The sequence below is a fragment of the Calypte anna genome, chromosome 1 (assembly GCF_003957555.1).
Source record: "Calypte anna isolate BGI_N300 chromosome 1, bCalAnn1_v1.p, whole genome shotgun sequence".
Lineage (NCBI taxonomy): Eukaryota > Metazoa > Chordata > Aves > Apodiformes > Trochilidae > Calypte > Calypte anna.
In genome coordinates this window covers 105628377-105642467 of record NC_044244.1, presented here as the reverse complement: position 1 = coordinate 105642467, position 14091 = coordinate 105628377, and the positions used below count along the sequence as shown (strand labels likewise).

Below are 14091 nucleotides of genomic sequence, written 5' to 3'. Positions count from 1 at the left end.
TTAATGGAAACAACTCCAGGGTTACTCAAAGTTGATGTTTGTCTATGTAGTCTTGGCTGTAAATGGTATCCTAGATACACTTTTGTGTACTGTTGGTCTTGCAAGGTTCTAGTCCCCAGAAAGTCAGCAGTGCTCCTTTCTGCTTCTCTCTGAAATTTGGCTGTTTTTCACACAGCATCCACCCCCTTCACCACCTGCAGAATGCAGCCGTCCCTTACGGTGCCATCTGTAACTTCTGTCAGCTTCTCACTTTATCTGTCACGTCTGGCAATGTCTTGTGCCATGTCCAGTAGTTTCTCACATCTTGCTCAGTTACCTTAAACTTCAGAACAAGGCCTAATCAGCAGGCTGCTGTATATAATTGATTTTAGAGTTCTAATAGTACAAGTTGTAATGTGCCTCTGCTCACTAAACCAGCCATTGGTAAAGAACTTGGAACAGAAGTTTGAAGTTGTGTCAGCAGCTTGTGTTTGGCAGCCTGAGCATCTTCTCTATGTTTAATGAGAATATTTTGCTTAATGCTGCTTCTTTAATTTCTGAGAATAAAACAGTAAAGGCTGTTCCTTTACTATAGAAATAAAGCATTTTATGAAGGGTCTTGGTGTAGTAGCTCTGAAATTTTGATGGTCATGGAGGTAAATCAGTTATGATCACTTGAGTACACAGCTCTCCTTTGATTTAATAAATCAATTTTAAATGCGGAGCATATTTTGATAATACTTATTTCCCATGTATTTAATGTTCTTATAGTAAGCTTATGAGTGTAAAGACCAGCTTAATTTAAACTGGTTTCTATTCAAAGCCCGTTACAACCTAGAATTAAGAAAAAATTAATGAATAAGGAAACAGTAGTCACTCTAAAACAATATAGAATCTCAGGTAACAGGAAAAAAAATACTAGGTTTTTAATTGCTCCTAAGTTTTGTGCAGTATAGTGTTTCATGCTGGGTGGTAAAAATAATTCCAGCTACAGTGTAAAGGATATATTTAGGTGAGTTACCAGCATGTATGAATATCAATTTATTGCAGAAAATACTTTTTGTCTTTAAGAACAAAGGCAAATGAGATCAATGTTCATGTTTTAAGTTGTAGGAGCTCCTTGTCTGCTAACTAGACCAGTTACACAAGTCACATTGTTGCAGAGTAATTTAGAGTAGCTTAAATTTTTGTGTTTTGATAGAAAAAGCACAGAAGACAGCAATCCACAGCTGAACAACATATAGTCCATTCCATCTTGAGGTAACATTTTTTCCCTTTTTTCCTAGGTTCCACCACATCCCTCGGGTCCTCCTGTGGTTGGTGCGCTCCAACCACCTGCTTTCACAGCACCTTTAGGAATCCCACCTCCTGGATTTGCTCCTGGAGTGCCACCACCACCACCACCTCCATTTTTACGACCTGGTTTCAACCCAATGCATTTACCCCCAGGTATATTTACATAATTTTAGGAATTGCAAGTCCTTTTTTTAACCATATAGTGAATAAAAGCATCTGCCATATAAACTGCACAGGTATGTTTTGGTGAAGTGGTACTTAGTGTCAACATATACCTTTTTACAGGATTTCTTCCTCCTGGACCACCACCACCTATAACTCCTCCAGTATCTGTTCCTCACACTCCAGCAGTAAACATCCCAAATTGTAAGTGTACAAATGTTAGGCAGGTGGCAGAAAAGCAGAAAAGCTGACATTTTTTTTTTAATATGTCAATGCATTATCTCTTAGCTACAGCAACTGGTGTGAATGAAGACACTACAAAAGATTCTTCTGTAGGAAATCCCATCCCAACAGTGGTTTCTGGAGCCAGAGGGAATGCTGAAACTACTGATAGTTCCAAAATGTATGGGACTGTTCCACCTCCTGTAGCACCTACTAATGTACCTGCTCCTGTCACCCAAGCAATTCCACTTCTTGGTAAGTTAATTTTTGTGTATATGCTTCAGTTTTATTATTCTCTGAATTTGAAATACAATTTTGATTTTGGTCCTGACGTGCAGATTGTGGGAAAGTGAAGCTAAATTTTCTAAACTCATTTGAGATTTCTGGCCTTCTGTTGGCTTTTAAATTATTTTTAGAGATTTTGAACAGATGGTGCACTCATTTTCTATTACCAAAGATGTTTTGTGAAGAAACAAAAAAACCGTAACGTTTAAGTTACAAATTCAAGACAGAACAAAATGCTGTCTACCTCTAACAAATTGAGGTCTATACCATAGATAAAATTAACTTACAACAAAACATCTATATGACATGTTTATACACTGCTATTAAATGTATAGATTTAGCTTACAGAGAAACAGTATTTTCTTCTTGTACTTTGTATCTGTTAAAATACAGTATACATTTTATGTATGAAGTAAATAATTTTAATAAAATGAAAAGAAAAAAGAAGGCAGCCCTGTAGTATTACAGCTTTTGCAACCTTTTTAACAATGTTACCTCATTTAAACATTACAAAATGGTATTTAGACTAGCAAAACCAAGCTAACTTTGGATATCTTACATAAATTCTTTTTCGTTATATGCTGTTAACTTGGTCAGAATGTTAAAGGCAGTGCATACTGTTAAATATTACAGAAGACTGCTGAATTTTAGAGTTGGCCTTTTATGGGTTAATCTCAAGAATATACTTGAGTCTTGTTTCCTACAAATTTTAATAAAATTATTACATTTATGGGATTTCAGGCCTCTGAATGAGAGCATAACGAGTGAATGAATAAAGCTAATTTTGTTTCAGTGTTTTTCTGCCCAGAACTTGACAGTGTACACTAAAAATACTCAAAGATTTGTCTCACTGACAACTAACTGCTCTATGGGATTTGATGGCTAAATTTTCCAGCCGTGATTATTGGATCCTTCATGCTGAAAACTTGAAATAAGACCCTTTATAAGACATTTTTCAAAAACTAAAGAACTGCTTCTCTCTGAAAACCAGTCTGCTTTTAAAAATCTATTGGAGAAGATATTCAAATCCAATAGTTGATGTTATAGAGTATCTTTGACACTTGGCAAAGAGAGAAAGAGCTTAAAAAATTTTGCAGTGACACCACAAATTGATAGAATTTGGTAGTGATAGGGATTATCAGACTGTACTTTTTAGGACACTCACATCTCAGTGGTTAAGTTACACTTCTTGTAATTGCAATACAGTATTATCAGATTTTTTTTTTTACTTTTGTGATATTATATCTTGTCTGACATAAGGTGAACTTTTTATTCCAAGCCTTTGGAATGTACTAAGTTACTCAGCAATTTCCTGTACACATAAAGAAAGAGGTTTTACAAAATTAGATTGAAGTAAATTGTATACCCTCAATTATTTGAACAGTAGCTGGTTTTATTCTTAAAAGTCCAAGGAAGCTGAATTTGATGAATCTAAAATCAAGAACTTCTCTTTGGTTTTTGTCTTTATTAACTTGTTTACTGAGTAGTTGAGGGAGATGAAATTGTTCGTGTGGCCAGTGTGCCTTGTCTCAATGTTCAGGCCTATCAACAAGGGAGTGGAAGAGTTTTTATGTCAGCTTAAAAAGAGTAGTGCTGAAGTAGTGACTTAGAGATCTGTGTGCTTGCTTAAGTAGTAGCATTCTATGTTGATGAGTGTCTCATTTCAAGAAGTTGTTTCTAATCAAGGAGTTACGTGCATCCCTCTAGCCTGACATTATGGGGTCAAGGGGGACTCCTCACAATCTGTTACAAGAAATGAGAAAATGAGAAGAAACAGATTATAATACTTACATGATTATAACATTTACATGATTAAAGATAAAATATTCATATTAGCTGTCTTTGCTTCTGAAACTTCCCTAACACAAATGAAACTGTCTTCTTAAAAAAATCACTTTGATTCACTTATCAATTGAGCTTAGCTCTGCATGTGAGAGTCCAGATCTGGTCTCTCCTTAAGCTAGAAGAAAAACATGAAAGAAATTGTTTTCCACCACTCCTGCTGATCTAGATAGCAAAGAAGTGTCCTTTGAAGTCTTACCCTCCCTGTCCTCTGAGTTCAAGAGCTGGCTGGGATGCATCCTCATTCCTTCCTTTTCATTCTGTGTGTCACTAGGGAAATCAAAGCATGGGAAATGCCAGGTTTTCACCACGTGTGTGGACATGAGATGCAATCTACATATGTATCCTGGTCCTGGAGCCTAGAAGTACTTGCAGTCTTGACAATGAAATGTAGGCTTAGTATCTGACCTGTGCTCTTGTACAGGCCAGGGGCAAACGGACTGGAGAAAAGAAATGAGTAGGTACAGCAGCATCCTCAGATAGCCATGGGAAAGTGCAGACAAGGGAAATGGAATGCTTCAGACTAAAGGACCTCAACATTTACACGGTTTAGCAATCTGAATTAGGTGGCTGTTTGTGTGACTGGTTTCTCACGAAGTCCTCAAACTGCTTGTTAAAACATTCCCATGATGTTCTCCAAGCTGAGATGAGAAGGTGGAAGAAAGATTTGTTTGACAGCATCATGAAGTATGTCATGAGGAATCTGCCTGGGGAAATAGGTATGAAGGGGCTTGAGTAATATAACATGAAGAATGAAGAAATATTCTTCGGATATTTGGGCAGGAAACTTGCCTCAGCAGGCTGAATTCAAGGAGTGAAGATGGCTTTGAAGAGACTGCCATAGAAATCTAAACATAACCTTTCCTGAGAACACCTTATGTAATCTGTACAAACACAGGAGCTCTTTTCTGATTTTTGTAATTTAAAAATTAAGCTTACCTTTCTATCTGTTCATTTTTTTATATGGAAGCTATGTTACAAAGTATTTCTAAATTTATTACTGTAAGATTTCTTATGCTTTCTTGGTAATGTAAGTTACATTCTGTTTCATCTCCACTAATACCATTCGTTCCTCCAGTGTAATTCTTTCATCACTTCCAACAGAGACATATTTGTGCTTCAGAGGAGTGAGTCCTCATGGACATTGTGTCTGAATTTTTTTGTGCTTATTTCTAAAAACCACCATCAGGTTGTTTTGATTTAGTTGTATCCTTGATCGTGTTTGCTGCTGTTATAGCTCTTGTTCTTAATTTGAACAAGATTATCCAGACTGTAACTGGTTTTGTGAGTGTATGCTCATATGTAATTCTTTTTAATGATCTGCAAAGCAGATAGTTTTAGACTCCTTTTAAGTGTACATATTGCAGAAAGTGACAGGCTTTTAAATAATTTTTGATTTGCCAACTTGTTCTTAGTGTTGAGCAAATGCTGTAATTTGGACCAGTAATAAACTGCTGTTGCAGATGCTCTGTTTCAAATACTCAGATTCTGTGATCTCTTATCTTGATTAAATACACCATATTGCAGTTTGTAGGTTCTGGTCTAGTGCTCTTTTTACCAAAATTCCTACAATGATAATTACATATTATCAAAGATTATGCTGTAGTTCTCATCAAACTTGGTATTCATTTCCTGTTTATGCATGTGGAATTACTTTCTTTTCTCCCTTGCTGGTTTGTTCTTAAATAACTACATGGTCTTTTTGTAATCTGCATTAAATTCTAAAAGACTACAAAATTCTCTGCATCAGAGTACGACTATATTATGAAGTCCTTCACAGGAGGGGTGAGCTTTTTATTAATACAGGGATCAACTTAATAAATTTCCAGATTTCTTGTGGTAGCCCATTTTAAAAGCATAACAAACACTGTGTTTGCTTATTTTATATCTGACTATTGCTGTCATATTCCTAAGGAATGAGAGCTCAGAGGTAAGGGAATGTGAACTCTCAAGCACCATTCATGGAATTCAGTTTTGCCTTGATGATTCCCTTGACCTGGATCAGTTCAGTGGGTTTTTAGGGCACAAATTTTAGGAATCTTAATACCAGTAGCCAGCATTGTACAGATAATGTAGTTTTACTCTTACTTCCTTGTTCAAGCATCTTATGTGCATAGCATCAAGCTCCTACTGGCTTCAGTGATGGACATTGACTACCTTGAAAAGTGCTGGTATTTATGGCAGGTTGTTTAAATAGTGACTTGATATTTAGGCTCTCAAGTTTAGGCTTCTTTTGTTACAGTCTTGGCCTGATTTAAAGGATTCTGTATCCAGCTCCAGAAAAAGACAAAAGACCTAAAGCATTGTCCTTCTGTCAGTAATTTCGTGGTAGTATTTAATGTTCTAGTTTTAAAATGCAACATTTCCTGCTGGAGATTGAAAGGAGATTTAATGTGACGTGCTAAATGTTGAAGAATATCAGCATCACACTCAAAGTATAAACCTTTAGCCTCTTCTGCTGGAATCATAAGCTTTTGACTTCATATTCTCATACCTGTTTCCATCAGATTTGCAAAGGAGGTGTATTTGAAGCAGGATTGCTGTGTCACAATCAGAAAACACCATTCCTTCACTTGCTTTCTCATAACAGCAAAGCAGCACAGTAATTTAACAGATCATAAGAGACACTTGCAGTCACTTACTGAGTAGAAAGAAGTTTAAAAAAAATAACCAAATGCTACTCTTCTCTTATGTGAGCTTTTGTAACTAGCAATTATCACAAGAGAATGTGGGATTTGTCCAGCCAGCAGAGAAGATATTCAGAAGTGAACTTACAGTGACACTGAAATGATGTTACAGTGACACAGAAATCTAGCTTTTCACCTAATTTATCAAAACAGTGAGGATTACTCCTGTGACCTCTCTGGACAGAAGACACTTCTTCAGGACAACTGTAGCATTCTGGGCTCTGTCATGCTAGTAAAGTGAAACTACAAAACTGCTGACACTGATTGTTCTTGCACCTCTGAAGCAACACTTGTGGTTGGTGACGGTGGGTTTTCCTAGTACACTTGCATCCACATCCTTTGTGCCAAACACTGAGTTCTGAGGACCTTTCACGGTGCATCACACATGAAAGTTATTTTAAAAATAAAAGTTCTGAAAACAAACTATTTTTGCACACCTGACTAGAATTAATACATTAGGTGTTAACATCTGAGGATTGTATCAGCAATATTAAAAGCCACATCATGCAGTAAAAGCCATGTCTTAGCCACGTTATGCAGAATAAGCAGCTGCTGAAAGGGATGGTTATTTCATACCCATAAGCAAGATGGCAAGGTTAGTTGCCACAAGAAAGCTTGCAGTTATAAATAAGCAAATGACTAAAATACAGGCTGGGGCAGATAAATTCCATCGCTCATCAGCACAGGTATGAGAAGGTCATGAGATCACTTTATTGCTTCTCTAGGAGCCCTGGTATGTCTTCAAACTCGACAAACTATTTAAATTTTACATAGGGTCTTTCCCCTGTGTAAGACAAGTGTAAGGGCTTTAAATTTCTGAGACATTGCACATGCAATCTGGAGCACAAATTTTACTGAGCATTTTCAGTAAACTTGGATGTGTTTTGGAGTAAATTTTCAATTAGTGCCTGGTTTGTCAGCCCTGTAAAAAAGCTCTTAATAGCATTTCCTACAGGGTAATTCAGCCTGCCTGAGAATGTGAGTGGGCTGATTTAAAAGTGTTCAGCTACCCTGCTGATGTAGTTGAGATTGGAAAAGAATGGTTTCAGATACCATTATGCTGCTTCTGTGCTGCATTTTGTGAAGAAATGAGGCTGAGAATTTAAATAACTCTTACTTGTTGAATTCTAAAATTTTTCACACTTGCCTTATGTTCATGCTGTCATAACCCACATCCACTCTCTGCTATGAAGCAGCAGCATATGCTTATTCTCCTCAGCTCGTTAGATTTCAGTTGTTCCTTTTTCCCTTACTTGTGATGTTCTGCTGAAGAATTTAGTCATCAGCAAAAATAACCTGCAACTTCAGAATTCAGTAAAGAAACATCCATGGAAGACCTCATCAGCCATATGCCTGTCTTGTCAGACCTGTAGTGCTAAGTCATGGGAGGAGTTTAAACTAGGTGACTTACAGCCCAGGTTATGAACAGGAAGAGGGCTGTACCTTTGGAAATCAAAAAGGAGAAGGGGGGAAAAAAAAAAAAAAAAGAAGGAAAAACCAGCATAAAATTTGCTGTTGCTGCTGGACCATTTCTTTCAAAGATTGTTTGTTGCCTGTCAAGCCGTGTCTTAAAATTGACTGCTTGGAGGGGAAGGTAAGGTGGTGATACCATGGACTGGAAGAATATTCACTACTTTGTTACCTGAGTTCCCTGATCAGCAACATCTGGTTTCCTTGTAATATGAATATAAATAGCACTCAGATGAAAAGGTCTTGTTAGGGATGTTCTTAAACATAAGAAGCATTATGGTGAAAGGCCAACACATAAGTTCTTCAGAAAGTTCAGCCATATTTGGGGGTTGCAATAATGAATGTTTCAGAAAGAGGAAGAGGGAAGATATAACAGCTGAATGGAAGGTTACCTGGGATGCCTGCTCCACTGTCCTCATTAAGTTGAAATCAAAGTGCAGTTTTCACTTATGATATTGCCAAGTATTTAATTCTACTGTTCATTCACAAAGATATTTCACTTTCTGGTTTTACCCAGGGCAGGAGTTAGAAAATTTTCTGTAACCTGCACTCTTAAATTTCCATTTAATTAAACGGGCAGAAATAAAACATTACTTATAGTCCAAAGGAGCACAAGATGGATTAGGAGAGATTTTCGCTGCTTTTGCTGGTAAAAGTCAAATCTTTTAAATTTCAGTTCAGGAGTTTAAAAAAAAAAAGCAAACATACTTTCATATATGGAACTTGTTGTCTGCTAAATAACTGCTAATGAGCAAAAAGGGCTGATAAATCCCGTATTAAAGCTACAGGGAACATGAGACAGTAATGTTAGAGTTAAAACAAAAGGAGGTCCACAAGATAAACTGGCTTATGCTTCTTGGCATGAAGTCCTCATCTGGAGCTTGGTTATCTGTGGTTCAGTTCATCTCCTTGTGTTGATGTCAGCAGGCTTTGGGCTGAGCTTTCTCAAATGGTATGTTTGCAGAGTTGTTTTTCTGTTCTAAAGACCATGCTAAAGCAGTAGTCCATGAGTAACAATTGCAAGTAGTTGGTGTTGGGTATGTGCTATAAAGGATGGGTAATTGTATTTTAAAAATAAAATTCAGAAATCACTTGTTGCATTCCCTTCCCATTTACATTGCAAGGTTTATTTTATTAAAATTAAACTTGGATGAATCCCTTTTCTTTGCAACAGCAAATTGAATTCCCTGTAATCCCCTGCTCCTGCTCCAGCCAGGCTGGGATCTTGCCTCTTCCTTCACAGCATACTGTGCCTCTTACCTGCTGAAAGTGGTGTTTATGACCCAGTTCAAATTGCAAGCACTGTAGCTGGATATGATTTCACTGATGTTTGTAATAGAGGAGAAAGGTTTTAAAGCTAACTAAAGGAGGTGAGGTATCTTTAATCAGGAAGCCTGGAAAGCATGATCTATTGGGAAGGTGTTTTGTCCCCAACCAGATCAGGAAGAGCTCTGACCCTGCATACTGGCAATGGCTTCTTCACAAAAGGAAGCCTTTGGGATAAGTTATTTACTGCCATTTGACTATTATGCCTAGCACAACAGAAGCTTCTCTTAAAGACAGTGATCTCTATACAGTAAGTAAACCAGCACAAACTGCAGTCTGCTCTCTCCGTCCCAATTTCAATGTCACTTGTTTCACGAGATAGTTTCAGAGCATTTTTTTAAATGATGAAGTGCTGTATTGTCCCTTCTTGCCAGCCTCTGATTTGACTTTGCCCCTGTGTGTGTTTGTTTGTTTCAGGCACTCAAGGAGTTGCACCACCCCCTCCAGCCCCGGTGGTTGGGTTGCAGACTCCCTCCACTGGCCTTTTAGGAGCCCGGCCTGGTTTGATACCACTCCAGCGACCACCAGGAATGCCACCCCCTCCTCTGCAGAGGTTTCCCTTGATGCCACCACGACACATGCCTCCCCACATGATGCACAGAGGGCCCCCGCCAGGGCCAGGGGGCTTTGGGATGCCACCCCCCCACGGAATGAAAACCCCTTACCCACCGCCGGGTCACTTTGTGAGACCGGGGGGGATGCCGGGAAGCGGGGGGCCAGGCGGACCCGAGGATAACAGAGATGGGAGGCAGTTTAGGAATGACAGGCAGACGTACACATCTAACAGAGACCAGGAAAGATACGGAAGGAGATCTTTCAGCAATCGGGTAGAAAACGATCGCGACCGCTACGGGAACCGCAACGATGACCGAGATCACGAGCGACCTGGTAATCGCGACAGGCGAGAGTGGGGGAGAAGAAGCCCCGAGCGCGATAGGCACAGAGACTTGGAGGACAGAAACAGGCGGTCCAGTGGCCATCGAGACAGAGAGAGGGATTCCAGAGATAGGGAGTCCCGCAGAGACAAGGAAGAAAATCGAGGAAAGGAGAAAGCAGAGATGACAGACAGGGCAGATGGCGACAAAAACCACGACTCCCACAGCGGCAAAACGAAAGACGCAGACATTGTTTCAGAACTCGCTGCGGGAGAGTCTGAACCTGCAGGTGCAAAGCCTGCTGAAGAGTTAACATCCGAGGCTACCTCATCTGTGGAACAAGCGGAGAAGGAGATGGGCTCAGTGGCGGAGGCTCCTCGCTAAAGACTGGAAGTCCTTGAGAGATGACAGTGACATTTGTTGGAGTGTAGAGCTTTAGAGTTGTACAGTCTGCTGTATCATATTTGCTTCTGCTTATATCACAGCCCCTCGATAGTTGGTGGGGAATTGTAAGCAATTTGATTGCTTCCCTCCTATTTAAAATAGCCACAACATAACATGAGATACTGAAGATATGATTAAAATATTACCCATTTTTGCTGTAACTTTTTTAAAGTTTTGACTTTAAAAAGTTTACAAATCAGAAGTAGAAGTGCTTTCTATTTTTTTTTTTAATTTAAGAAAAGGTAACGGTGAAAGCTCCTCAAAACAATAGGGATGTGTTTTTAATAAACTCTATTTTCGTAACAAACTTTAACGTGTGCTATTCTTCCTACACTGCACTGAAGTGGAAAAGGAGTGTTCAACATCTTAAAGTTTGAACTGTTAATGCTGTATTGGAGTCTAAATTAGACTTTTGTTTATATTTGTTAAAAGAAATACATCTGTTTGTGTAGCTGTTCACAGAAACAATTTTTTATTTGTAATAGTCATTTTGATTTTTAGATTGCTGGATTTTAATGATCTACTTGACCATACTAGGTAAAAGTTAGTGGTTTAAAAATGTTAATTGAAGAGTTAACTGTTTAGTGTTTGCAATGAAATCCATTATTTTTATTTCCACCCCCACCTCCAACTGGTTCTGTAGTAAATGTTGCCCTAACGAGCCTTTTTTAAAAGAACTGGACACCTTCAGACATCCTTAGTCTGCTCTGCTTGTAATGTTACGGAATTACTGTGTATGGTGGGCAAGGAAGCACACCAGGTCAGCATCTTTTGTACTTGTTATTCATTGATGCTTTTTGAAAAGTGGGGTAAAGAGAAATCAAAGACACCAAAACACAATATAAAATGCTAACCTATTTTTTTTAAACAGGGCTGGGAAAAGGAAGGGAGGCGGGAGGGTGTGCAAGGATTCTAAAACGCTGCCTCTTCATTCACTCAAGTCTGGGCTGCTACTGTTCTGTGTTAACAATGTCTACCTCCTGTAATCCTGCAAGAGGTAGGTGTTAAAAGTTTTACCCACCTAAGTCTTGTAGCCTGATGGACAGAGTGCATTTTCATGTATTTGTGTAAGTTTTACCATCTTCCCTCCATACCACTTAAGTAATTATAATTATGAGGGCAAATACTTGCTCCTGGGGGTTGGCCCTTCAGGTGCAAACAGTTCAGAGACAGCTGCATTGGACTGAAGCAGAGTCAGAACCCCAGCAGTTCTGCCCTCAAACACACTCGCTCCTCAGTGGCACCAATGGCACCAGGCTGCCACATTTGGGTGGCAGCAGGCCTTTCGCTGGAGCGTGTTTAACTCTAGAAGTGTAGTGGAAAAATTGTATGAATCCTGTGCATATTTAATTTTTTTTTTCTCCTTGATGTAGGTGTGTTCTACTTTTAAAGTTGGGTTTTTTCCCCCCTTAAGTGGAGGGCAGCTGCTTTCTTACACCAGTACTTTTTTCATAGCTGCTTTGCGGCAGAGGGAATTTTTCTGGGGGAGGGAGGAGGGTTGGGAAAGAAAACATGGAGTTATGGATGGGGGAGAGGACATATATTTTTATGTTCTTGCAATAGCAGAATAAAGAGAGAAAAAAACTGTTTACATACTTGTAGTGAACTCAGCTTCCATATGTTAAAACCTGTGTCCTTAATGTTTGTTTCATGCTGGGCCAGCGGAACAATCTTTTTTCATGCAAAGCCAGACATTGATGTCTTACACTTAGACTTGCCTTAGTAAAAACTGCCATAATTCTGTAAGAAGGTAGGATTATATATTTTTTTTCAATGAATATACTTTATTAGAGGATTTGAAAACAAGGACAGAAGGCTTCTCTGCTGATGCAAATGCCACACCTCACATTCTCTCCCTTTCCCTTTTTAGGCAATTGGAAACAAAACTTAGGAAAACTTGGAACATCCTTTACAGAATAGTTTCTTACTGCCTTCTGAAGCAGTAATTGTGTAATAAACCTACTGGCAATGCAACATCATCACAGCATCATCAGTGTAACTATTCTACTCTTCCCCAGCTACCAAATTTCTACCTGCAAAATAAGACAAGCCTGAAATTTGTATGTGAATATTAATTAATAAGTATCCATTAGTGATAGAGACACTACAGCATCAGCAATTTCTACCTTGGTCATTCCATGCCTGTGAGTTCCAACCAGCTGTTGGCACATAAACCACACATTACTTATATATTGTTCAGTACAATGTAAACTTCTCTGCTGGTGTGCCATCAGCCACTGAACCCAGCAAGAGAAAACAGAGACTGGAAAGTCAGCATTTGCATACACCAGGCCTTCCCAGCTCCCAGGGTCAGCCCTGAGAGCAGCTGGGGCGAACAGTAGAACTGCCAGAGTTCCTGTTCCACCTACAGTTTGCCAAGCACTTCGTATTTTTCCCCCTCGGGGAACATGGAGCTGATGAAAGAGTCCTTGTAGCTTTTAAAATACAAAGATGTGATGGTGGCATTTGTGGGCATGCAAGTGTTCTGCATCCTCTGAAGCTAAGGGGTAAGCAGAAAGGGGCATATACTCTGCATTCTGTTGCAGCAGAGCACAGACTTATCCCTGGGAGGAGGTACAGGTGGGTAAAGACTGCACACAATTGTTTGCCACCTGCAGTCAATGTGAGTTGACAGTGTTACTACAGTATTTCTGCCATACTACCAAAAGCCATTCTATGTGTAACATGCAACACTGGAGTCCAGGTGTCTGAAACAAACTACTTCCATGAATACCTTTTATGTACAATATTAAGGAATGTTAATACAAGTCTTCATTAAAATTAATAATTTTGTCTATTAAAAGACTTGGAAATCTGTGTTTAAGAGGCACATACAAGAGAACAACAAGAGCTGGCACAAGTATACAGCAACTGCACTGCTGAAGAATTTTATGAAATTAAATGTGCAACCTCTAACTGCCTATCTTTTTTAAGGCAAGACCTATTCCACTGAAGACACTCCTGCAAAGAAAGAAAGGAGCTGTCTTCACCAATCCAGACTATCGCTGCTCACCAGCCCAGAGAAATCCAACCAACACAGCCAAACAACCAGGCCCAAGGCCACATGTTGGAGCCAGCCCCTTCCAGGTGCTTGAGACTTCCCTACCACATACACACACACAGGCACTCTGCAGTCACATGCAAGTGTCACAGCTGTTACACGCCATTTTACACCAAAAAGGGATTTCTGCTAATCAGCCATTGACCGTAGGCATATAAAACCACCAGCATGGAGTGCCAGGTTACCATGGCAAAACGTGAATTACGTCACAGGAAAATAAATGCATGACAACATAAGCAACAAGGAACATGCTGCTTGATCCTGGGTCTTCCTTTTTCCAGGGGCACTGGCTGGAAGCAACTTGTTGGATGCTGTTGGTGTCTCACTAATTACCTACTGGCTTGAGGAGGTCCAGGCCCATTTTTCCATTCTAGCAAGTCAGTAGAAGGGGGGTTGGGAGGGTGATGGGATTTTTTTTTTTTTATAGACAGCAAGACAAAGG

At 39.3% G+C, this 14091-nt stretch overlaps 1 protein-coding gene across 4 annotated transcripts in view; it reads left to right on the top strand.

Moving 5' to 3' along the window:
• SCAF4 (SR-related CTD associated factor 4) overlaps positions 1 to 10895 on the top strand; it is a 44448-nt gene extending 33553 nt beyond the window's left edge. For all 4 annotated transcript variants that reach the window (XM_030452277.1, XM_030452285.1, XM_030452292.1 and 1 more), the window contains 4 exons: positions 1266 to 1428; positions 1561 to 1641; positions 1726 to 1914; positions 9687 to 10895. In XM_030452277.1, the coding sequence (XP_030308137.1) occupies positions 1266 to 1428; positions 1561 to 1641; positions 1726 to 1914; positions 9687 to 10528 (1275 nt within the window). In that variant the 3' untranslated portion in view covers positions 10529 to 10895. The remainder of the gene's footprint in view (positions 1 to 1265; positions 1429 to 1560; positions 1642 to 1725; positions 1915 to 9686) is intronic.
• The last annotated feature ends 3196 nt before the right edge of the window (positions 10896 to 14091 follow it).